The sequence below is a fragment of the Haliotis rubra genome, unplaced genomic scaffold (genome assembly GCF_003918875.1).
Source record: "Haliotis rubra isolate DU_JTF1 unplaced genomic scaffold, ASM391887v1 Scf1273, whole genome shotgun sequence".
NCBI classification, from domain to species: domain Eukaryota; kingdom Metazoa; phylum Mollusca; class Gastropoda; order Lepetellida; family Haliotidae; genus Haliotis; species Haliotis rubra.
Window position 1 is genome coordinate 129676 of NW_025765196.1, and position 27441 is coordinate 157116.

A 27441-nucleotide genomic window follows, 5' to 3' on the forward strand; every position below is an offset into this window, starting at 1 on the left:
CAGCAATAATGCTGGGTACAGTCAGAAAGTATGTAAATTTACGAACAACTATAACAACACGACAATGGGACCATTATTAACATAAAATCTGTGTGACAACGACAATCAATCAATTTGCAACTTACCATGCTCTGGTTCAGCCATGGTCTGTGCAGCCCCTGAGGTCTGTTGTTCCACTTCATTTCCAACATGCTGTATGGGTGTATTACAAGCAGCATCATCTGCAATGCAACAGTAAAATAGATAAACTCGTGTGTAGTTCCAGTTTCCCATCGAGTCTCACTTGCATCCCCATCCCGTTCATACCGCCGCAACATTCTACACGACGATACCTATTTGGTACACTGCAGTATTCCTCCCTCCGGCCCCTTTCAAACTGCGGTAACATTTCACACGTATATATTACAAGTGAATGAGCGTCACTATTTACGCCTCTCATATCAAAACATTTTCAAGTGTATTTCAAATGCTGACGTTTTCTTCGCACGTTTACCCACGACACGTCTCACCAGGTATATGCAAAACATGACACTAGCAACCTAAGGACACGCTCTGGTGCCATGCATAAAGCGCATATGATATACTCGGGATAACCATTTTGAATATGTAGAAACATAATACGTTTCGATTCGTACCTCTGATTATCAGAGTTTTAGAACTGCTGTTAGCAATGCAGAGGTTTTGAATGTAGAATTAAACGTCATGTTTACAGCACTTTGTGAAATATAAGGGTTGGGAATTGTAGCCAGATGAAATTATTACTTTAGTTTTGCGGTCGACTGATTTTACATACACAATAATATATAAGTATAAATAGATATAGGAAAGTCAAAATTAAAATGTTGGCATAGATCCCTCTCTTTCAAAATCACTGCAAAACGGACATTCACATGTTCATCGTATGACACACTACTGGAATACAGTAACTGTGCTTTATTTTTAATGCAAAACGATAACATGATTGGCAGTGTTTTTCTTAATTACTGTTTAACTACTGACAAGATAATATCGAAATCTGTATGATTTGTCACTAGGCATCGTGACACGTCCTTGAAGAGATGTTGTGTCAAAAGTCACTGGTGTTGATGGAGGCTTGGCAACGACGCAGACAGGCAGACAGATTGTTTATTACGAGTCTCACCTCATACATTATACATTCAAAACATCGTAAAAAAGTAAAATGCATAAAATGAGCCATCCCTTATGTGATTATGAGAGACTATTTACAAATAGTAAACGCGCCGTTCCTTTAAAATAACAAAGCGGGTCTTGGCTGTTAATTTATATAAAATAGGACTAGACATTAAAAACGATAACTTTTCCACATCTGTAAACTTCATAAAATTACCATTTAAAACTATGCACTCAGCCAACAGACGTTTTGTAAAAGACTGATATAAAGGACAGTATTAAAGTACATGCATTTTCATCTCCAACAACATTTAAACAGTTAAAACACACTCTCTCATTTAAAGGCATATTACTGTAGCAAGCAGTTTCTATTAACAAGGGGGCAACACCGCATCTATACATGGCTATCGCTTATCTGTGGGCCTCGTGGGATATTATCAGTAATGTAGTGTTCCACTTCATAGTTCGTCTTAAAGGTTCTGTAGTGTCGACGTATATTACCTCCCTTGCCATCTCGACTAGTCGGGCAATCTATCTTCTTCCAGTTCTCATAACATATCTGTCGTACTGCACTCTGAACCTTGTGTATAACTTCCTTCAACTTCTTCGAAATCAGTCAAGTTTAGTGATGAAGCGTTTTATCCAGGTATTTTTCTTTCGTGATGCCATCTGTTTGGCCCAGTTAAAGATCTTAAAACTACGTCTTTCGGGGTTTAGGCTGTTGAGTCTGGTGTACGTTTTCATCACAGGAGCCCGGAGTTTCACTGGTGTCGGGGTCTAACCCATGTTCCCTTCCACCGCCTCGTTGGGGGGAGATTTCCGAACACCCATAAAGAATTTCATAGCTCTTTTCTGTTGAGTCGTGACGTATGTAGCGTTTGAGCTCCCCTAAATCGCTGCTCCTTAGTCAGCAGTAGACCAGACCATAGTGTCAAAAAGTTTCTTGTATGTGCTGTAGTGTATACCGCCCATGGACTTGAATTTGGATATTAATAAACCCAGTGCTCGATGCATTGGCAAAGTGTGCGCAGTCCAGGTGTTCTGTTATCAATAGGTCTAAATAACAGTAACTGTCCGCTAGTTCCAGGGACCTTGTGCCACTTTGAAAAGTACAAGTCGTTCTTAGTAAATGCACAGGTCTACAATGCAGTACTTTGAATTTATTATTGAGGCTATCCGTACACCAGTTATGTAAAACGTCTAAAAGCACTTTTACGTACGCTTAATCTTCATGTAACAAGACCGGGTCGTCTGTATAAGCTAATACAGCAATTGTTTCGTCATTAATCTACACACCGATATCAAGGCTGTTCAGGGTAGTGATCATCTTTGATGTAGACACTGAACAGCAGAGGGGAGAGAAGACACCCTTGTTTCAGACCATATCTGACGTTAAACCATTCCGTCATATTTCCATTGATTCTGACACAACCCTTTACGCTAAAAACGTAGATTTCTTAAGTGATGTCCCAGTGTCAACTATGGATGTCAGTGATGAAATGTGCTCCACTATAGATCTGCCCCTCCTGAAACCGTTTTGTCAGCTATACAGCCTCTGGTTTCTGCATACTTGTACAGTCTTGTGTTCAACACAGAACAGTAGAGTTTGTAGCTCGAGTTCGTGAGAGAAATCCCTCTATATGATAATTGGTCATACTTGTCAGCACACGATGACTTCGGGGTGGGTTTGATAATACTCTTACTCCACTCGCTTGGTATTTTCCCACTAGGGAAACACATATAAACAAGTCCATTGAAAATTGTATTCAGGTATTATTCTTCAAAACTGGTATTACCGCATCCTGGTGATTTTCCCTTTCTCGCCGATATCACTGCTTTATACACTTCCTCACATGTAAAGGGGTTATTAAGCTGAGATGTATAGTCGTCTACTTCGGTTACCCCCCTTGGTTCCTGTGTAGACGTATAATCCACATCAGAGTTCACATTATTTAACAAATTACTGTAACTTCCTTCCATGTATTTACAACAGTTCCCTTGTCACCAGACAACGTACCAACTCCAACTTTTTCGTTCTTCTATCTTTTCCAGAAATCCTCTATATTTTTCTCACAGAGACTTTCCAATTCAGATATAGACTTTCTTGGTTGTAGCGTTGTTTGCATCTTCTTGCTTCTTTATAAAATATGGAACTTTTCTTGACGTAATACTCGCTTAACTTTCGTGTAACGTTGTTATATCTACACCTTAGTTCAGCTTTACACATGTCATTTCATAATAAAGTTAGTTTATCAGTCTGCCAAGGTTTCTTCCGCAACGTCTTTCTCTTGTTCGGTCACAAAGTAAAAGTCACGTGTTTATTTGCCAGCGTTGAATCCATTTCTTGCTTAACGGTAGACAGGAAATTAGTGTAGGCTACATCCACATCTCACTGTTCACAGAGTGAGCATTCCAACTTGGATATGGTTTCGGGCACACACGTAACATCATGTTTCACACATTTCACACTTGATTGATCGCAGTCACAGAAGTGCTAATATGACGTTCCGGGAGAATTCCAAAGTCCATGATATTATGGAGTGGTCTAATGTAGTAATACTGAACTAAATCACAGACGTGTAACATTAAAATTAGAAATACGATTAAATTCTTCATATGCACATAAACAATAATCAACCACAGAGGCCCCTTTGCCTGAAATACAAGTAAAGTCATTTTGTGCATTATTTCTACCATTTACTATACAGAAATCTGTGTTTATCAAGAATTCAGCTACCGTTTAGATTACCACAAATATAACCAATATTATACACATGGTACTCAGATATCCGAAGCAGGAGATTGTCATAAAAGCCAGCTGCATCGCTGTTTCAGGTAGAACATTCTGAATGCAAAGAACATGCACATATGCAAAATAAGCATGAGCTATTGTGTTTAATTTCAACCACAAAATGCCTTCATTCACAACATCAAGAATAGTCACATTATATTTAACCAATAAGTCATTTTTTATTATGAAGCCCACGCCTCCAGAGCCTCCGTTGGCTTGCCAGTGCAGATAGTTTTTATTGTGTCCAAACCACGAATAGTCTTCCACAAATATAGATTGATTAAATTCCAGATGAGTTTCAACTACGCCAACAATGTCACAATCTAAATGAGAAACACAAGTTGATCTAACAGATGATCATTTGAATTACTGTCACTAGCCCAACCATTCAGTACCAAAGCCCGGACTTGTATTAATTTGAATAACTAGCCCTGTCTCTTCCAGTCACGTGCTCTCTTCCTTGTTCCCGCTCCTTGCTCCTCGTCGGATGATTGGCTCGCCCGTTGTCACGTGTTGTTTGTTGATAGTTGTTGGCACGTGTTGTGTGTTGATAGTCCAATCCACGTGCTGTGGCTGGGTCACTTCTTTCGTTCCTTCCATCCTGGCGTCAGTCATTTCGTTGTCGTTGTACACGTCCTCCAGTAAACTTCAAGTCTTCCTTTACGATAGCATCCACCATCATTTTAAAGTTGGATTTCAAGGACCGTTGCTGTTGACTTTTATCGGCTGCAATGTACACATTTCTGAAGTTTCTTGATTCATTCAGCTTCTTCTTCTCAGACTGAATCACATTCTTGTCGTCAATAGAACTAGATTTGGTGACGATGACACTGGGATACCTGCTATTTCTGGACACTTTCCTTTTTTGCACGTTTAAAACGAATCTCTCTTAACTTCATTTAGCAAACCATTAACCTTTATTAAAACATTTTCATTATTTGACTCTGGTACATGATGCAGCACAATATCGTGGGTAATGTCACCGTGTGCACCTTCTGCACACTGCTTTTCCAACTTTCTACATGCCTGTAAATGCGTGTCTAGCTCCTGCCTGGAAGCAGTTGTAGTCTCCTCTAACAGTTTATCACAACTCCTCACACTGTCCTCAACTGTATCCACTGTAGTGTCAAGTCTACATACTTCAGCTTCAATGGCTGATTCTAGGCTTGACGTAAACGTTGCTCCATTTCATCCTAAGCGTGCCTCTCAGGAAATATTTTACAACACGAGCGAGATGTGGACGTGTATTATCTTGCTGAAGTTACGTCTCTGTCCTTGAATGAACAGTTGCACATGAGGCCCAATGATCTCATCCCTGTATTGCAGACCTGTCAGATTGCCATGGACAATGACGAGTTGTGTCTCACCATGAAATGTGATGGCGCCCCATACCATAACCCTACCACTACCAAAATGTGGACGTTGAGCAATGCACGCGTCAGCATACCGTTTACCTCACCGTCTGCACATCCTTGCCCTGCCATCTGAGCTGTCGAGATGAAATCTCGACTCATAAGTGAACAAAATACCATCCCAATCTAATATTGTATCCTGTGTCATAGATGGAGGCACCAGGAGGCGTTGGAGCAAAAGAGGACATATGGCTGGAGGTCGGAGCCAGATGTTGTGCTCCCTCAGTCGAATCTGTACAGTCCTGAAACTGATTGCTCGTAAGCCAGGAATGGTTCGAGCAGTCAGACTGGCAGTCTGGAATCGATTCCTTAGATGGGTCAGCCGAAAGTGATTGCTGACGTGACGTCATGCGTGGAAGGTCAGTCCGAGGCAAATTTCTCGTGTTACCATTATGTTGAAAAAAGAAATGGTGGAGAACTAAATGTTGAATGGAAAATAAGGCTCTTCAAAACATCGAAAACGATGCCAACATTCAATATCATAATTGCTTAAAAAACTCTGTTCCTCAAGTACAGTAATTGAGTACAGTTGGTAGCCACGAAAACTACGGATCTGACAGGTTAGGTTTGAAAAGCCTTTGCTATCCAAAACTGATCTTTTTTTATATTTTAAAGGTAATCCTAATCCTGAAATTCAGAAGCAAAAGGTAGCCGCCTTGTGACTGGATGACAGTGGCAACCATCCTCCTTTTTTCCTGGTAAGCGATCAAGAGGTACTGGTTCCACTCCCTCTGAGGGTGCTACATTCTCTATGGTGGATCAGTTGTAGCGCCTGCATACGACGTCTAGGAATGTCCCAAACAACTGATTCAAATTTGTACTCATAGCAGGCAATATTTTAATAGCGTGTCCTCCAGAAATGCAGTTGCAGCTCGAGGGCGATGAGGTTTAGCGTTGTCATCCATAACCACAAATCGAGAAGCAAGCGTTAAGACATTGATATTAATCGCATCTGAAGTCCGAAAACGGCGAACAGCAGACGACACAATATCTGGGTGAAGTTTAAAGGCATTGTTACTTCTCTATACCAAACCAAAACGGGATCAGAACTCACCCTTACTGACCCTAATCTTAAATTTAAGAACTGTGATAAACACTGTCAATGGATGGATCACATACATTGCGGAGAAACAGCATTATGACTTAAATTGAAATAAGCCTTTTAGTCACATCGGCAGTATTTAAGTCACGTTGTGACTTAAAGAAGTTAAAAATTCATGATAATGTTTTTCAATAATCTTATTTTATGTATCAGAAATAATGAAAATATACCATTATACAACCGTAAGGCTGTTATTCTTTCAACCGGAATATTTCATCTGTTGTGATCAAGCAGGAATTGACAAGCCTTTTTGTATCACAGTGTAAGTATCAATACGTTCAGGTTTCAAAAGAACGCGTTTATACTATAGTACTGATTTAACATAGAATAACACAGTAGCTGTTCCTACCTGTATCCCAAGCTTCTCCAACAATAAAGTACGTCATGACATCATCGTCAGACTGGTATGGACTGGACCCAACTGAGGTGTCAGTACTGCTATCGGACATGTTGCTGCTGTCTGTGGAGTCAGGACCGTTGCACATGGTGCTGCTCATGATGTATGGAGTATAGCTGGTGATGCTACTTGAATACAGCTGGTTGTGCTGCTTGAGTATAGCAGACGTTGCTGCCTAAGTGAGCTGGCGGTACTGCTTGGGAACGGCTATAAGTATGGTTTGATATATCCACTGTAATGTGTTTCAACAGGATAGACGTTACCATATTATACCACGAAGATGGCACAATATGTATTCAAGCAGCATAAGATTGCATGATTCCGGCTATCGTACGAGTATGTGTCAATGAATATTTGGAAGATATAGCCACCGATAGGCAGAGAGTATCCTGTCCAAGCCGCCACAGGAAAGTTAACTATTTGAAGTCGTCCCTCTTGTCACACAGGTATTCAGAGAATTTGTCATCACCAAGAACCTCCGTGCATAGATTGAAACATAAAGCAGATGAAACCGATCCACTTGTCTATTGGATGTCTTGTTCAGAAGTGTTACTCTGTAAATCAGCGCAAGGGAACTGGTTTTTTGTTACTGAACTTAAAGAGATGTTACACTCAATGTACGAGTGTCAAAGAATTTCTGAAGCCACTCAATTTTGCTCATTCTTCGAACAATTCGGTCGTTTTCATCGAGTATGTATGATCTTGGCCCTTGCTTATCGTAGAAAACAACTCCATCGCAATATCGAATGGCTACTTCCAAAACGAATTGCTCAGATCGTAGGATATGGTGGAATGCTATGTTTATCAGGTCTCTAGTAGCATCTGTGAACTCTCCCTTCCTTGTCAGAACACACAGATCAGTCTCAACCTTCCTGTAGATACTCTCTATCAAGGATGCCTGACTCACGTGTAGCTTGAAACCAACAACTTCTGCAACTTTTGTTTGATAACCTCTCTGTGTGACAACTTTCCTTTCGTTAACTCCCAGGTAGTATGACCCACCTTGAACCAGCTTTGACATAGACGTTATGTTATCTTTCAGTTTAAGATTGTGCCAAATATGATCAGTCAGTTTTTCAACGTCGGTTTGTTTACGCTTAATCTCTTCAGTGTTGTCTTTAAACGCTTTCAACTGTATATGTCGATTCTCATGAAAAGTGTTCACATTTTGGGGCAGATTCCTGAGAGACGCTTGGTTCTTTTCCTTTGTTTCTGTTTTAGCCAATACTTCTGAGAGGATCGATGAATTTATGTCCAGGTTCTCATTGTCATTGTTTGCCTTCGTGTTGAAATCAACCGTAGCTAAACCTGTTGATTTGTTAACTTTAACTACCAGAAAATCCCACGCGTCCGTGAATTTCTGTTCATCGCTAAGAAAATATCTTTCATATGAGTCAGTATACAGTTCACCACCTTCCAGTAAGTTTGTAAAAGTCCTAACTACAAATTCATCAAAGTATTCGAGACACCTATCTTCTGGTGATGTCCCCGCCAGATGAACTAACAACACTCCCCCACTACTGTTACGTAACGCTGACACTGCCTTTGCTACTTTCTCCAAGACTGATGACTTCTCTTTGCTTTTCTTTCCCCTAATGGTGTTGTATTCTGCATGTAGCTGTATCAGTGGATGCCGTGGACCTTTCTTGTGTTCTGCTATGTACCTGCCTCCTACTGAGTTACACGCTGAACATATATCTGCAACTGAATATAGTCATAATTAGAGAGGCTTGATATTCAGTTTGTGTGATCTTTCAGCTTATAATTACGTAGGAGCCAAACATAACTTTTGGACATTCGGTGGCCAGTATGCTACTTCCAATATGTACCATATGAGAGGCAGTTTGAAAGAAAGCCTAAAACATTCATAGCACGATCTGTTTGATTGGCATTGTAAAAGTTGATGAGTAATAAGGAAGGTACGATACTTTCTGGATTACAACTTCTTTTATAGATTATGATGCGACGTTTTGGTATAGATTCTTATACCGTTGTCAAGCAGAATATGGTGAAGAATTTGTTATCCATAAAGTAGCATACAATTCATAGCTCTTACATCTTAAAATTAAAGCAGGGTCATACCTTTCAGCTCTTCTGTTCCATTCGGAATGCTGTACATGTCATCTGTGAAAAGTCAAGAGGTTCATGACACCTGAGCCTTTCTGTTGTATTGCATGTTAAGCAGATGTCGAAATTAATTAGCTGTAGATCGTAATGCTCTGATTATTCAGCTATTACCACTTCCAACTCATCACAAATACATACTATGGACGTTTCTGTTTCTCAAGAAGACTTTTATTAAGTGAGTAGAAAAGACAAAATCCTTCCCACATCCATACGGAATCACTGCTTAAAGCAGAGTCGATTGTACAGTTGTGACTGTATCATTAGCATATCTTTGTTCAGTAGTATTACAGCTGTATGGTGTTGTTTGTAAACAAATCGGGTCTGAACCAGACAATCCGATGACAGAGCATGTGTTTATGAATCACTAAGGAATAGTGATGATGCAGATGTACGCGGAAAGGTAAGCATATCCTACCCCACCGGTGGGACCCGTCCTAAACATATGTCTCCTAAGTCTAGTCAACTGTTCACCCGATTTCATTCAGGAACGAATGATATGTGACACTGGGTTGTCTGAGTTCAAAGAGACACATTTCTTGATAATTATCAACAATTATAAAGATCGTGAAGATTGAAAAATATATATTCAGTCCAATCAAAGATAGAAAACAGCAATCCATTGTGTTTTAAGGCGACGTATAACCCATACAGGGGTGAGCGAGTGAGTAACCCATATTTTGATATGCTTGCTAGAAGGCAAACATCTACACACGAACACCAGGCACTTTCATATATGATGAGTAGGTAAACATCACATTTCGTTGGATTATGCTTTGAAAACCAAATTAGACCCTGAATAAACAAAACAAAAACTGACATTGAAATTTCATTGCACTTGAACATATGATCCATAGCTTTTGAGTGAGTTTAGTTTTACGCCGCACTCAGCAATATTCCAGCCATATGGCGCACAGCTTTTGAGATACCGTGTGGAGAACGTGCTTTACATGTGCATTTTTATCAGTATGTTGGGGTATGCCCGCCTGTTAAGACCCACATTGTAAAAATTGTTCTTTCATTCAAGTGTTCCTATTTTAATGCTCTTGTGTATTTAATACTTTTGTTTGTTTGCCCCTTTAAATATAATTTTGTTCTGCAGTAAAAATACTCACCATGATTGGCACTGTTCATGTTTGTTCATGGTGATGGTTTACCTCAAGGCATCCTGAAACATGGACTGTTATTCATGCATTCATATCAAGGGTTACATGTTATGTAAGGTGATATTACAATAATGTGAAATCACGCCTGCCAATCCAGCACTAGTTTCAAAGAAGACGATAGTCGCAGAAGAGATGTAAGCATATTATTTTGGATTTGAAACTTTGTGTGGTCCCTCTGTGGAATAGTTATCTCATATTTTAAAGTTGGATCCAAACGCTATATTGCTTAAGTGTTCTGTTTCAACTTTAGACAAAAGGTAGTGTGAATACTGCAGCAATAGTAGTATGTTAAGTAGTGTGTCGGTATCATTCATGTTAAAATGTCAAAATACTTAACAATTTAGCTGACCTATAAAGATTTCCGAAAATGTATCACCTATAAATGTGACAATTATTACTTAAATTTCAGGGTTTAACAATTATACTACATTAGTTCAAAGAAAGGATTCAAAACACATATTTTATTTAGAAGTTGAAAACTCAAAACTAAGTAAAACATTATTTTGTTTTAACTTGGATTCAACATGTAACAGCTGTGATCCTGACACAGCGTTTCATTAATGGTTTCCTTAATTGTTCTGTCCCTGGTATGGTGATCTCCCTACAGTTGTTGGCGATCTACAGCCTGTTTTTATCTTGTATCGTCTTCAATAATTACACTGTTTTATTTATAATTGCTAGTTTTACATTTGTATCTGTGATACTCTAGTTGTTTACTGTCCTTCGTTGACAGCTGTTTATAATTTACTCTTAATTATTATAAAACTATCACTTGATGGCTGAAATAATGCCGATGAGACTTAACATTTTAACTCATTCACTCACTTAATTGTTCTAAAATAATTTCGTCATGTTTGATGAGCTGTTGTGACCCGTTGCCTGTGCCGTAACTATCAGAGCTATAGTCCTTTGGAAATAAAAATTGTTTTTTTCATGGACATGGATCCCCTTCTGCTACACAAAACGTTGCTGACTGACGGAGACGGTAATATATATCGATCATATGATACAATCATGAATAAATTGTTTAAAACACTTGATAATATTTTGTTTTACCTTGATCTTTGTTTGTTTCAATGTGAGAAGTACAACTCCGCCTCTGGAAATGTCCCCAGGAGTTTTATCAACGTTATCATCAGTATGCTATAGATCTGCCTTCGTAAAGTGTTGTGATCACGCTATCAAAACTGTTAGGGGACCAGCCAAGGACGCAATGTCGTCCCCACACAACATCCGATATCGTATTTCCTCTAGTAAACGCCCGGATATTTATTCATTTCGATGGAGCCTTTGACCAGGCCTCTATTCGCCTACACTGACACCTAATAGACAGTAAAATACGGCATACAGTCCTAATATTTACTGGATGGCGTGTGTGTGTTGTCGGTGTATTATTACGCATGGTTTCAGCATTTCAAAATACAAAAATAGAATTCATCGAAGAGTGAAGAACAATAAGTATCTAATAACTGGCCTTTATACTTCTGTTGGGTTAGAATACATGTTGGTAACTGTCAGTCAGACAGACAGACAGACACGTTTATTCAGTAAAAGACCACAGGCTATTTGCATATGGTATTGAAAATTAGTGCACATGCTGTTTAGGTGGAGCATTTCTAATGTGCTGGAGTACACAATACAGAAAAATACTAATTGGCATTTGGATCAAAATCAGTCAAATATTTCTGAATATATCTTAACCTTAAAACAGAAAAACGTTCACACTTAAGGAGTACATGAAATTCATATTCAAAAACATTTTTGTCATTCAATTTACAAATGGCGAAACTCTTGCCAAAAATTCATCATCGGCAAATTATGTCCCTGAGTTTCAGAGATATCAGAAACAACAGGAAAAGACGAAACTTAATTTTGACTCGCATAACGGTGAAGATTATAATGAAGTGTTTTCATTACATGAGCTACATACTGCTCTTGAGCAAGCTCATGACACTGCAGCGGGTGATGACAATATACATTACCAGCTACTGAAACACTTACCGGAACCGTGTCTGATGACACTTTTAGATATCTTTGACAAAATATGGACGTCTGGAGAATTTCCTCCTTCATGGTGTAATGCCATTGTAGTCCCAATACCAAAACCTGGCAAGGATCATACCGATCCGTCTAATTACAGACCGATCTCTCTAACTAGCTGTGTTTGTAAAACCATGGAACGTATGGTGAATAATAGATTAACTTGGTATCTTGAAACCAATAACCTTATAAGCAATATTCAATGTGGTTTCAGGAAAAATCGTAGTACCATTGATCATTTGGTACGTTTAGAATCCTTTGTTAAGAATGCTATAGTAAATAAACAACATGCTGTCTCAATTTTCTTTGATCTCGAGAAAGCTTATGATACGACCTGGAAGCATGGCATTTTGAAGGATTTACATGACTTTGGTTTGAGGGGCCGTTTGCCTCTTTTTATATCACGGTTTTTAAAAGACAGACAATTTCAAGTCCGAGTGGGTTCAACCCTGCCTGACCATTACAATCAGGATCAGGGTGTCCCTCAAGGCAGTATTTTGTCTGTCACTTTATTTAGTATCAAGATCAACAGTTTATCCAAGGTTTTAAACGATTCAATCGATGGATCGCTTTTTGTGGATGATTTTAATATTTCTTGTCGTGGTAAAAATATGCATACCATTGAACGGCAATTGCAGTTGTGTTTAAATAAAATAAATAAATGGTGTCTTGAAAACGGTTTTAAATTTTCCAAATCCAAAACTAATTGTCTACACTTTTGTAGAAAATATAAACCGCATAAAGATCCAGAACTATCTTTAAACGGCACACCCATCAAAGTTGTTAAGGAGGCCAAATTCTTGGGTCTAATTTTCGACTCCCATTTAACTTTTTTGCCACATATTAAATCCCTTAAAGCTAAATGCCTGAAGGCACTCGATTTGTTAAAAGTTGTTTCCAACTCAAAGTGGGGAGGGGATCAAACTACGCTCCTTCACTTATACCGATCATTGGTACGATCTAAACTTGATTATGGTTCGATCGTATATGGCGGAGCCTGCAAAAGCAACCTTAAACTACTTGATTCTGTTCACCACCAAGGTCTAAGACTTTGTCTTGGATCATTTAGAACCTCTCCAGTTGATAGTCTCTATGTTGAGGCTGATGAGCCTTCTCTTTCCCAACGCCGTATTAAATTATCTTTACAATATATTACCAAACTATATTCTAACGAGTCTAACCCTGCATTTAACTGTGTCTTCAATCCTCTTTATGAGGATTTGTATAACAAAAAGCCTTCTCTTGTTCCGCCTCTTGGGCACAGAATTAAACCATTCCTTTCTGCTGCTGCTATTGAGCTCGAGAATATATCTCCTTCTCGTCTTCTTTCTTCTCCTCCTTGGCAATTGGTGAGGCCAGAAGTTGACTTAACATTAACCACATTTTAAAAATCCGAAACTAATGATTTACAGTATAAACAAGAATTTAGTCAATTAAGAAATAAATATAATACCTATAAATCCTTATATACAGATGGATCCAAGGATGGTGGCGCGGTTGCTTGTGCCACTGTCATTGGGTCCAAAACAATATCTTCCAGACTACCCAATGACAGTTCAATTTTCACAGCAGAAGCAAACGCAATACTAACAGCTCTTAAATATATTAATAAACACCGTAAATATAAACAATATATAATCTTTTCAGATTCTCTTTCGTGTCTTCAGGCTATTAAAAATCTTTCTTGCAAACATCCACTTTTATTAGAAATTATTGAATTGTACAATGAACTTGCTACTGGCCAATGCGACATCGTCTTTTGTTGGTTACCCAGCCACGTTGGCATTTCTGGGAACACAATGGCTGATATTGCTGCTAAGGCAGCACTCAACAAATCTGTGACACAACTTCTGATCCCATACTCTGATTACAAAGCTGCTATAAGATCTTATATCCGTGATCTGATGCAAAAGAAGTGGGATACCCAAGTAGGTATCAATAAATTACATGAAATAAAACCCTATATCGGTTACACTTACTTGGGTTGTCAGTCCAGATTTGAAGAGGTCATTATGCGACGATGTCGTATTGGCCACACAAGATATACTCACGAATACCTATTGAAAGGTGAGGATCCTCCACTTTGTATCCCTTGTGATGAAAGAATCACGGTCAAGCATGTCTTGCTTGACTGTGTTGAGTATTCCATCACAAGGGATAAATATTTTAAATCACGATCTATGAAGGATCTTTTTAATAGTATCAGTTCTCATTTAATTATTGCATTTTTAAAGGAATTAGATTTGTTAAATGATTTGTAAATACATAAATATTTTAAGATTGGAAGTTTGAATTAGTAACTAAGATTGTTAGTGGCTGTATCCTCGAGGGGGGTTAAAGTACTGTAGAATTATTGTCCTCCTGAGAGGGTATGTAAGTCCCACAACATTCGAAGTAAATTAAAATGTTCCCCTTTTTTAATCGTAGAATACCTGTTCTTTTAATGTATGGCTAATTTTGCTAAATTGCTAACGGCTGAAGGGATGGTGTAAATCCAGCTAGTGTCCATGCAGGAAGCAAATGTACTGTAAGTCCCCATGGTCCCTAGTATGGTGATCTACCTTCAGTTGTTGGCGATCAATAGCCTGTTTTTTATATTGTATCGTTTTGTATAGTTCAAATGTTTTAGATTTAGTTACTAGTTTTATCTATATCTGTGATACTCTAGTTATTTTACTGTCCTTCGTCGGCAGAATTTTATAATTTCACTTAAATTGTTGATATATTTATAACTTGCTTTAGTCACGATATGGCTGAAATATTGCCGATGTGACTTAAAATCTTAACTCACTCACTCACTCTTCTCCTCCTTGGCAATTGGTGAGGCCAGAAGTTGACTTAACATTAACCACATTTAAAAAATCCGAAACTAATGATTTACAGTATAAACAAGAATTTAGTCAATTAAGAAATAAATATAATACCTATAAATCCTTATATACAGATGGATCCAAGGATGGTGGCGCGGTTGCTTGTGCCACTGTCATTGGGTCCAAAACAATATCTTCCAGACTACCCAATGACAGTTCAATTTTCACAGCAGAAGCAAACGCCATCTTAACAGCTCTTAAATATATTAATAAACACCGTAAATATAAACAATATATAATCTTTTCTGACTCTCTATCTTGCCTTCAGGCGATTAAAAATCTATCTTGCAAACATCCACTTTTAATTGAAATAATTGAATTATATAATGATCTTGCTACTGGCCAATGCGACATCGTCTTTTGTTGGTTACCCAGTCACGTTGGCATTTCTGGGAACACGATGGCTGATATTGCTGCTAAGGCAGCCCTCAACAAATCTGTGACACCACTTCTTATCCCATACTCAGATTATAAAGCCAGCATTAGAACTTACATCCGCGATCTAATGCAGAAGAAGTGGGACACCTAAGTAGGTATTAATAAATTACATGCAATAAAACCCTACATTGGTTACACCTACTTGGGTTGTTAGTCCAGATTTGAAGAGGTCATTATGCGACGATGTCGCATTGGCCATACTAGATATACTCACGAATATTTACTGAAAGGCGAAGATCCTCCGCTTTGTATCCCTTGTGATGAAAGAATCACAGTCAAGCATGTCCTGCTTGACTGCATTGAATATTCCATCACAAGGGATAAGTATTTTAATGTCAAAACATTGAAGGATCTTTTTACTACTGTTAGTTCTCATTTAGTTATTGCCTTTTTAACAGAATTAGATTTGTTAAGTGATTTGTAAATAGATATATATTTTATCATTGGTAGTTTGAATTAGTAACTGAGATTGTTAGTGGCTGTACCCTCAAAGGGGGTTGAAGTAGTGTAAAATTATTGTCCTCCTGAGAGGGTACGTAAGTCCCAAAACTTTCAAAGTTAACTTTTTGCTTACCCGATTTTTAATCGTAGTATATTTGTTCATTTAAAGTTTGGCTAAACTTGTCCTACAATCGCCAGCTGCTGAGAGGATGGTGTAAATCCAACTAGGATCCATGCAGGTAGCGAAAGTAATGTAAGTCCCCATGGTTTCTAGTATGGTGATCTACCTTCAGTTGTTGGCGATCTATAGCCCAATTTTATATTGTGTTGTCTAAAATGTTTTAGACTCTATTACTAGTTTTATCTGTATATGTGATATTCTAGTTGTTTTACTGTCCTTCGTTGACAGGTTTTTATAGTTTGCTATTGCTCATTATGCATAAAATCAATTGTTCTCGTCACGATATGGCTGAAATATTGCCGATGTGACATTAAATTTTAACTCACTCACTCACTCACTCAATTTACAAAATAAACATAATCTCTCACAAGTTACCCAAGTAGTGCGGCTAGCATATATTATCTAAGGACTTGAGCATAATATAACAATGTTTTGGCAGTCTATTATAAGATATATAAGTAGATTTGCCAACTTTCAAGAAATATTTACAAGACATTTCCTGAACAGACTCAATGATGTTACAATAGTTAGTACCCCAAATCTCAGACACATAACACAAAATAGGTTTGGATTTGTTATTCCATGCCATCGTCCGTTCATTGTAACAACCACTGACAAATCTGATCAGGTGTTGATCATTTAAAGTTTGATTCGACAAAGATGGGGCACTTGTGGTTATGAATATAGAAAACTTTCACAAGTTCCAAAGATAGGTTGAGTGAAGCAATATGTTTGGATTACATTTGCATACAATGTGTGTTGCTCTAGGCAGATCTCTGGAGTTAGGTTGCAGATCGTTTAGTTTTGAATAAGGATGCAAATCATTTTCCTATCTCATTTAAATTTCTTATCCAAATCTTAAAGATAGAAGGCCCTGATAACACTTTTGCGTTATACTGAACATGCTCTCTGAAAAAGTCTAATAATAAATTTCGAATGATTCTACAAGCCCGATTAAGGTCTGGGTCATGTTTCTCTTGTGTAAATAAAGAACGTTAGTGCAAAAAATGCTCAGTCTTGACAATCCTTGGAAACAAATTCCGTTTGGTGTAAATTGACGAATAGCTGTGAAAACTATATTAACGGTTCAGTCAAAATTGGTCAAGAAAAATACATCTTCAGGTTTGTTCCAATGAAGGGTTATGGGCAGGTGCTAAGCACGCTTAGCGGATCTCATATGGACTTTATCAATACGAAGATATGCTAGTGATGGATGTTGCTACCGAGAAGTTGAATACAAATCACACCACTGATATGTTATCTACTGGAAAATCACATGACTATGATTTACACCTGCCTTAAAAAGCATCAGCGGATGTCTTAAACACACACTCTCACCCCTAGCGGGATGGGGATTGGGGTGCTCTCCAAATTACGCGGATATATGTTATACTGTATTGAGCAGTGTGTTTATGTACATTTTGCATACAGATAATTCCATCTAACATCATGAACATTTTTAGTAACAATGGTATGAACATTTCTTGTTTTGCAAGCTGATGCCAACTTTGAATGTGACACCATTCTGTTAAATAGGTATATACATGGATCTGTTTCAACAATTTACAAATGATATGCGTCAAAGGAACTCAAAATGATGACTATGTTTGTCTCAGTTATTATCCCCCTTGACTTGGCAATTTTACAAACACACCCACAATAAGAACCCGGATGCTCGCCATTGGAAGGTTATTCCATTCCTCGACCAGTGCATTCCCGAGTTCTTTTAGAGTCCCGCGTTGTGCCTGACGTCCGGAAATGGCAACTTGCAGCTGGTTCCACACATGTTTTATAGGGTTTAGGTCCACCCTAGCGCACTATGAGGGCGCGGGTCATTCCATACGGACAATTGTTTCCTGTTTCAGAAACTGGTTTAGGTCCACCCTAGCACTATGGGGACGGGCGTTATCGTCCATCAAGATGAACTCTAGACCAACGGCACCAACGAAGGTCTTACGTACACATCAAGGATTTCAACCCTGTATGACAGGCGGTCTGCCTGTCATCGTGCCCCTCCCCCATGCCATGCAGATCAGTTTTTCCGTTTCTGCTGATTCCTCCCAAGACCATGATGGATCCTCCCCCATAACGGTCGTGTTCGCTAATGTTAGCATCGTTGAACCTTTCCCTTTCTTTTCTCCTCACCTGTTGCCTTCTGTCAGTAAAGTCCAAACAATACCGTGACTCATCAGTACAGAGAACTGGTACCCAGTCGTTATGTGTCCAAGTGACATGATCATGAGCCCAAATCAAACGTTCCTGTCGGTGACGTACGGTCAGTGGGATGCGAACACATGCCCTCCTGGAGTTGAGGTCAGCTGCCCGAAATCGATTCTTTGTTGTCTGCGTGGATACATTAACGCCTGAGGTGTTCAGGGGGACATTTCGGAGGCTGGTGGCAGTCCAGAAAGAATGACGTCGTGCCTGAACGGTGATTAAGTGGTCTTGGCTTTGGGTAGTGGACCTTTGACCACCACCGCCATGACGGTGTGCTGCCGTACCAAAGGTTTGATGCCGGTTGATAACAACGCTTTGGGATTCGCAACGTTACTTTGTGAGAAGGCAAATTCAAGCATGCCGATGCATCTCCCCAATTGCTTTGACATCAAACGACGTCTTTGACGTTGAAGGGGTATCATGAGTGTTAGAAGTAATGACAAGCGTATTGAAATGTCAAAACTTTCCTCGACAATCCACACACAAGTGTGAACTGACAACGTGACGTATATATCTAAGCAAGAAAAGTGACCTAATGTCATGAAATGCTCGTGCAAATGTGTATATGACATAGCCTGGATGTCCTTTTAACAACGTGTCGTTTTTAAACGGCAGTAACAAAACTTGCTTGCATATGTTACTCAAACTTTCTATGATCCCTATCAAATTGTGAGTAGTAAATTAGGGGTAATGTTTTTCCCTCGTTATTTTACTGGGGAACTTAACAATATTTCACCTAACACCTAACAAAAGTGAGATTACCTGGCATAGTTTGTTACAACCATAGCTGCCCGATGACTTCTGCCACATGTATGAAGGTTTCCCAGAATTTAAGGTCGTAACCAGCCTCACCGACAAAAATCATAAAATTTGGCTTAATTACACTGGCACAAAACACTAGTTAAATGTAATCGATAATTGATGTGGTAAATATTCTCTTGTTACAATGTGGTGTTTATAAGAATGAAGTTTGAATGATTGGTTGACTAAAGGGAATGCTTGTCAAATTAAAGGAAGCAATAACCACGTCTCTTTTCCTCCAGAGGCATATTCAGTTACTAAAAAATATTTTGTAGGGGATACAGCTTGTTAAAGAAAGGTTGTTGCAATATTTAAATACATGGGCAACCTGTCACCACTAATCACCATCCCTTACAAAACATGTAAGCAGATCCCTCTGTTACAATGCGTGGCTAGCTACCTGATTCCACCGATTTCAAAGGAATATTTTCCTCAGTTATACATAATCAGTTAACTTCAGTAAATAAATTCTACCAATGATATAACCTTCAGGAACACAAACATCATGTAATACACCCCGGGTGATTCCTAGGCCTTCTGACCGGCAAGTCATAGTTGCGCATGAATACATCAGAGCTGATTCAGAAACGCCCACAAACGCAGTTCCGATGCTGGTCATTTCTGCTCAGTTGGATTCAAACTGGTTATTCCACAGCCATCGGTCGATATTATTTAAATAGCAATAAATAACAGCGAAGTGTCATATACTGGAATGGCCACCATAATCACCAAGACAAGGTACATATGAAGGTTCTGTGCTAAAGATACACAGGGTGTATTGCATTTTCGACATTCGTAACATTATTTGATTCATAAATATTTGAGTAACGACACAAGGGCCTGTTTTTTCGTCACGATTGTCACGTTTCCTGACACTGTGGTGTCGAGTGACGTGAAGTCAAGAAACCGACAGGTCCCAGCAATGACGAATCCATGGTCATTCAACGCCGGCTTGTCTGCAGGTTAAGTTGAGTTGAGTTTGGCTTTACGTTACATTACATCGGCATTTTTCCAGCCATATAGTGACGAGAACAAGTCTGCTTTATTAAACATTTTAAGTACAAAATTCAAATGAGTTTTATTTCAAAACCACATACATTCATTTCACTGTCATTTAAAAACAGAAAATGTCATAGCACCAAATTCAGAAGCACGCAATTTGTTATTGTCAGTACACAGTTACAATTTATGATACAGATGAACTTCCGTCAGGTAGTTAACAATCAGATCAGCAGGTTAAAATATGGCTGTACTCCAACACACCCAAGGGTGTTGGCTGTAATGTACGTAAGACTCAGTAAACTTACAGCTAAATGTTGAAGCAAATCAACCTTGAGGTTCTGACCTGGTTTCATGTCATCTGTCAGAGTTACTCTAATGTCGAAAACATCAGTTTTTATTCTTTTAAATAAAAGGGGTGACAATAAATCTATTATGAAACGTTCAACGGCCGTTGACGATGAAAATTACGAGCGTCACAATGTTTATTGAACTGATCTTGTTGTATGTTACTGTGCTTGAGGTTCTATGTGGTTGTGACAGACATGATTCCAGATCCTTCCACACTGTCATGGCATCTTTAAATATTGACCCGTGATAGAGCAGACACAGTTAACCGTTTACCGATTAGATAACTCTTGTTGACAGGGTTAAAAAGTGGGGCGGTGTTCTAGCGAAATGGACGACACTATCTGTTGTTTGATAAATACTGCGCCTTTCATTTCAGCTCAAACCGTACATGTGATAAAATGAACCATTAAACGATATGTTTTAGGACTGCTTGAAAGCATGATTCGTTCTGTTATCTTTGTGCCTTGTACCTCCATAACTAACGAAAAACTGTCACACTTACCATAGTACATACAAGCTTGGTCTTTCACTAAGCAATAATTATTTAACTTAATTGTATTTTTCCTGTCTAAAAACACCCGCATAACTGAAGAATCCATATGCTAACAGCAAAAGGGAAAGTAGGATTAGATAAAATACAACTTACTAGAAAAAATGGGAATTGATTTACAAATATCTCGACGAGGTACCTCATTGTTAAAGGCTGAGATCGCGACAATGTCCTTACCATTATTCCATACTATAGTCACTCAGGTTTTCATTTATGGGCGGAGTATTTCTGGAGAATCCAGGCACACAAACATGGCTAGTGTACATGGTGCCAACCTCCAAGAGCAGACTGTTAACTTGCCTACGACTCTGCAAGCGTTTTTTTTTGTAAAATTGCACATCATGGGCACCAAACATGACATGCTCACTTTCTAACATTTCTCAAGAAAGATCGGCCAATATGGCATTAATACTAGTTTCAGTTTGAATGACTGCAAGTTTTTCAAGACAATAGCATTGCTTCTGGTACCACTGGCCTTGTGGAGGAGTATAACCAAACATTACACCTTTTTGTTAAACCTGTTTGTCATGCAGGGCTTTCTTATTTGCACAACTCATGTTAAAAATATTGGCTGTGCAGTCTAATATCTAGAGGAAAACAGAGGGATTATTCATAACACGATTTTTAAGCAATAAAAATATGTACAATATGTGAAATATGAACGACCTAGTACAAACTAACAATGATCATTCCGCACTCAGCAATATTCCAGCTATATGGCGGCGGTCTGAAAAATAATCGAGTCTGGACCAGACACTCCAGTGATCAACAGCATGAGCATCGATCTGCGCAACTGGGAACTGATGACATGTGTCAACCAAGTCAGCGAGCCTGACCACCCAATTCCGTTAGTCGCCTCTTACGACAAGCATGGGTTACTGAAGATCAATGCTAACCCGGACCTTCACGGGTCATCATGAGAGTAGTGTAGATGACACTCGGATTCCTCTGTGAACAGTGTACTGCTGAACCTCAGATGCTGTCTGCAGCTAGGCGTGCCTGGTGGTGATGTACAAGCACAATTGTGAGGGTTGGAACTGGACTTCTGGGCCGGATCCGCACTCTCTCAACTGGTGGCGATGGGTTCTGCCACCTGCTGATCCCAACCCAGGAATTGCCCGAACTGTTAATGTGGCAGTAGATGGAACAACCGAATATGGCTGTTTGTTGACGTGTTGACACATGGACAACAAGCCCATGACAAGTCATAAGTGGTACACTGCTGTAGATAATGTCACCTCACATAACAGTTAACAATAACTTTGTACTCTACAACATCACCTCACGCAAGCTTTGGTATTTAGTGAATATTTGATATTGAGTGGCATTTCATAAGTTTTAGTTTAACTAAAAGTGTTTCTTTAGGAAGGCCCGATAGATGAAGAATCATTGTTTGCTGTGAAAAATCACGTGTAAAGCTCCCAACAAAAAATTATGGTCCGTGTATTAATATGCAAGACGGTCCTGCAAATTGTGAATCACGACCCTAACATTTAAGGGATGTCTCCCCAAAATTGTATTCTATTCTATCCAGAATGTTTTATAATTTAATTAAGCTTTATATCAAGCTTTGTTACTGGTCTCTCTTACATACAGTATAAATGATATCAGATCTGTGGGAGTTATGCACTTCATAGTGCTACTGATTGTGCGATCACACTGACATGTGTAGTTTACCAAAGTACAGGTATCTGGAGTGATAACACCGCGACACAGTGGCGTTTATCAAAGTCCCAAGTAGCTGCACATTTACACGAGAACACAATGTACATGTAGTATATGTTTATCAAACAGTAGCAGCGATCTATCATGCCTGACCCATGATTGTCCCAGAAAAAGGGTTAAAGTGTAGAGGAAATTTGATGTACAGTAAAGGAGCGTTGGGATGGAGGTGAGGTGGACAGGGCAGGTAGTACACACTGAAGAAGGAGGGTTGAGGTGTGGAGTAGATCTATAAATATGCACAGGGAAGCAAAGGTGAGGTGCGGATGGGGGTGTAATCTACATGGGGATAAAGGGTGATGTGGAAGAGGGTGTGTTATATACAGTGATTAAAAGTGAGGTGGGGGGAAGGATGAGGTAGGATAAAAGGTGAGGTGGGAGAAGGGTGAGGTGGAATGATGACAGGTGGGGTGGGGAGAAGGGTGAGGTGGGAGTGACGTACCATTTAGTGGGCTGAAAGGTGAGGTGGGATGAAGGTGTGGTGGGATAAATGTGTCGTGGTATGAAAAGGTAGGAAGGACGAAAGGTGAGGTGGGAGAGGGGATGTAATATACAGTGGTCTTAACGGTGTGATGGGATGAAGGGTGTGGTGGGCTAGATGATGTGTTTTGGTGAAGGGTGAGGTGGTTTGAAAAGGGAGGAGAGGTGAAAGGTGAGCTTGGATGAAAGGTGCGTTGGTAAGAAGAATGAGGTGGTATGAAGGGAGAGGACATGTAGTCTACAGTTGTCTGAACAGTAAGATGGGGCGAAACGTGTGGTGGGATGAAGAGAGAGGAAGGGTGAATGATGAAGTGGGATTAAGGATGTGGTGGTACGAAGAGGGAGGAGGGAGGAGGAGTGAAGTGGGAGAGGGGGATGTAATCTACAGTGGTCTGAATCGAGCGATGAGATGAGGGAGGAGGGATCAAAGGCGAGATGGGAGGGGGATGTAGCCTGCAGTTGTCTGAATGGAGAGATGGGGTGAAGGGCGAGGTGAAAATGGGGATGTAATATTCGAAGATTGAAGGTTGAGGTAGGATGACGCTGAGATGGGAAAGGAGACGTAATATGCAGGGGGATAAAAGGCGAGGTGCGAAAAGGGACGTGAAATAAAGTTGGATGAAAGGTGAGATGCTCCACTTGGTTATAAGTGCATGCGACTACCTTTTCAAACTATCGCTTTGGGAGTATTAAACCTGATGATGAAACCATAAAATGTACTATTGTACATGTATGATCGGTGTCATTTAGCTACATTTATAAACTTTAAAGTAATGAGTGAGTGAGTTTTAGTTTTACGCCGCTTTTAGCAATATTCCAGCAATATCATGGCAGGGGACACCAGAATGGGCTTCACACATTGTACCCATGTGGGGAATCGAACCCTGGTTTTCGGTGTGACGAGCGAACGCTTCAACCACTGGGTTACCCACCGCCCCTTTAGAAAAAGTGACCCACGCTCACGAGCACTCCCTTTATAGATTCAGGGATTTAAGTTATGTTGATGAACTCACCAGAATCAGTTGTACGTGACGTCCTCTTCCCGGGGTGTGCAACAGCAACACACTCAGAAAGTGTCACTGGAGACCTCAGAATGAAGACGATGAACACACAAGTAAGATGTGGCGTACTGTCTGCGGGGAGAACTAACACCCACAATGTACTTCAGTGCACAATGAATGGACCTTGTGTGACCATGTGATACTATCTTGGCAAACCAGGACGACGATAACATCACCGCAGCTGCAGCTACCTGATAACATAACTTACCCAGGTATCCGCACATGGTTTATGTAACATGGAGCTTGTGTGTCGTTGTGTGTGTGTCGTTGGTTCAGTTATATGGCGGCGGTCTGTAAATCATCGAGTCTGGACCAGACAATCCAGTGATCAGCGAGTCTGACCACCCGATCAGGTTTGACGCCTCTTACGAAAAGGATGGGTTGCTGAAGACGAAATCTAGCCGGGATCTTCACGGATCCGTTGTGTGAAAGTGTGTGCTTCAGTCTGTTATCGAGGCACCGTATTTGGTAGATCGGAACTTGCATGACTTGCTTTTCCTCAACAGAATTCTCTAGCCTTTAAAGAAACATTGCGATATCCCTATTTGTCATAGTTTGATTACCCCGACACAATAAAACCCGAGTCCACACTATGATGCATGCTTTCGCACTGTATATACCAGTCTACACTAGCATGCTTCCTCCTCCACTGTATATACCAGTCCACACTATGAAGCTTTCCCCCTCACTGTATATACCAGTCCACACTATGAAGCTTTCCCCCTCACTGTATATACCAGTCCACAATATGAAGCTTTCTCCCTTACTGTATATACCAGTCAACTTCATGATGCTTCCTCTCCCAGAGTATATACCCGTCCACTCTATGATGCTTCCTCCCTCACTGTATATACCAGTCCACACTATGATGCTTCCTCCCTCACTGTATATACCAGACCACACTATGATGCTTCCTCCCTCACTGTATATACCAGTCAACTTCATGATGCTTCCTCTCCCAGAGTATATACCCGTCCACTCTATGATGCTTCCTCCCTCACTGTATATACCAGTCCACACTATGATGCTTCCTCCCTCACTGTATATACCAGACCACACTATGATGCTTCCTCCCTCACTGTATATACCAGTCCACACTATGATGCTTCCTCCCTCACTGTATATACCAGTCCGAACTATGATGCTTCCTCCCTCACTGTATATACCAGTCTACACTATGGTACTTCCTCCCTCACTGTATATACCAGACCACACTAGGATCCTTCCTCCCTCACTATATATACCAGTCCACACTATGATGCTTCCTCCCTGTGGACTGGTATATACACTGAAGGGGGATGCACCATAGTGTCGACTGTTATATACAGGGAAGGAGTAAGCATCATTGTGTGGACGGTATATGGAGTGAAGGAGCACGCATCATAGTGTGGACTGGTATATACCTAGTTTGTGTACTGGTATATACAAAAAGGGAGGAAGCATCATAGTGTTGTCTGGTATATACAGTGAGTGAGGAAGCATGATAGTGTGTTCTGGTATTTACGGTGAAGGAGGAAGCATCATAGTGTGGTCTGGTATATACAGTGAGACAGGAGGCATCATAGTGTGGACTGGTATAGACATTGGGGGAGGAATCATCATAGTGTGGACTGGTGCACAGTGAGGGAAGAAGAATCATAGTTTGTATATTGGTATATAGCGTGAGGGAGGAAGCATCATAGTGTGGACTGGTATATACAGTGAGAGAGGAAGCATCGTACTGGTCTACAGTGATGCTTCCTCCCTCACTATATATACCAGTCCACAGACTATGATGCTTACTCCATCGCTGTATATACCAGACCACACTATGGAACTTCCTCCCTCACTGTATATACCAGTCCACACAATGATGCTTCCTCCCTCACTGTATATACCAGTCCACACTATGATGATTCTTCCCTCACACTATCGACCAGTCCACTACGATGCTTCTTCTCTCACGCTATATACCAGTCCACACTATGACGCTTCCTACCTCACTGTACATACCAGTCCACACTATCATGCTTCCTCACTCACTGTATATAACAGTCCACACTATGGCGCTTCCTCCCTCACTGTATATACCAGAACACTCTTGGATACTTCCTCCCTCACTTTCTATACCAGTCCACACTATGATGTTTCCTCCCACGCTGTATATACCAGACCACAAACTATGATGCTTCCTCCCTCACTGTATATACCAGACCTCACTATGATGCTTCCTCCCTCACCGAAAATACCAGTCCACACTATCATGCTTCCTCACTCACTGTATATACCAGACAACACTATGGTGCTTCCTGCCTTACTATATATACCAGTACACAAACTATGATGCTTCCGCCCTCACTGTATATACCAGTCCACACACTATGATGCTTCCTTCCTCACTGTATATACCAGTCCACACTATGATGCCTCCTCCCTCACTGAACATACCGGACCGCCTCCGTGGTGTAGTGGTTAGAGCGTCCGCCCGGAGAGCGGAAGGTCGTGGGTTTGATTCCCGACCGCGTCATACAAAAAGACGTTAAAATATGGTACTTGTTGGTTCCTGGCTGGCGCTCGGCATTAATGGGTACAACAAGGACTGGTCGGCTCGGAGTCAGTATAATGTGTCTGAGTGGGGTATTCATGCTTCACTGCGGCATGGTATCTCAGTGGGCTAGCACTATAAAACCAGCTTAAGTCTGGGCTAGTACAAGCAGCCGCACATACACATACACATACACACGCATGCACATCGTCATATGAGCGAAATATTCTCAAGTACGACGTAGAACCCAATTTCACCTCACCTCACTTCACTGAGCATACCAGTTGACAATATGATGCTTCCTCCCTCACTGTATATACCAGACCACACTATGATCTTTCCTCCCTCACTGTATATAACAGTCGACACTATGGTGCTTCCCCCTTCAGTGTATATACCAGTCCACACACTATGATGCTTCCTCCCTCACTGAATATAACAGTCCACACTATGATACTTCCTCCCTCACTGTATATACCAGTCCACACTATGATACTTCCTCCCTCACTGTATATACCAGTCCACACTATGATGATTCCTCCCTCACTGTCTATACCAGTCGACACTATGATGTTTCCTCCCTCACTGTCTATACCAGTCGACACTATGATGCTTCCTCCCTCACTGTATATACCAGACCACA

General features: G+C 40.2%; 1 protein-coding gene across 1 annotated transcript in view; it reads right to left on the reverse strand.

Annotated features, from left to right (window-relative positions):
- The window catches only part of LOC124266710 (ankyrin repeat and KH domain-containing protein mask-like), a 51686-nt gene extending 27314 nt beyond the window's left edge, over positions 1-24372 (reverse strand). Inside the window, exons 1-5 of the mRNA XM_046701507.1 lie at positions 24227-24372; positions 10073-10125; positions 8916-8957; positions 6786-8537; positions 126-221 (exon numbers count right to left, since the gene is read on the reverse strand). Of these exons, the coding sequence (XP_046557463.1) occupies positions 126-221; positions 6786-6933 (244 nt within the window). The 5' untranslated portion in view covers positions 6934-8537; positions 8916-8957; positions 10073-10125; positions 24227-24372. The remainder of the gene's footprint in view (positions 1-125; positions 222-6785; positions 8538-8915; positions 8958-10072; positions 10126-24226) is intronic.
- Positions 24373-27441: the final 3069 nt, after the last annotated feature.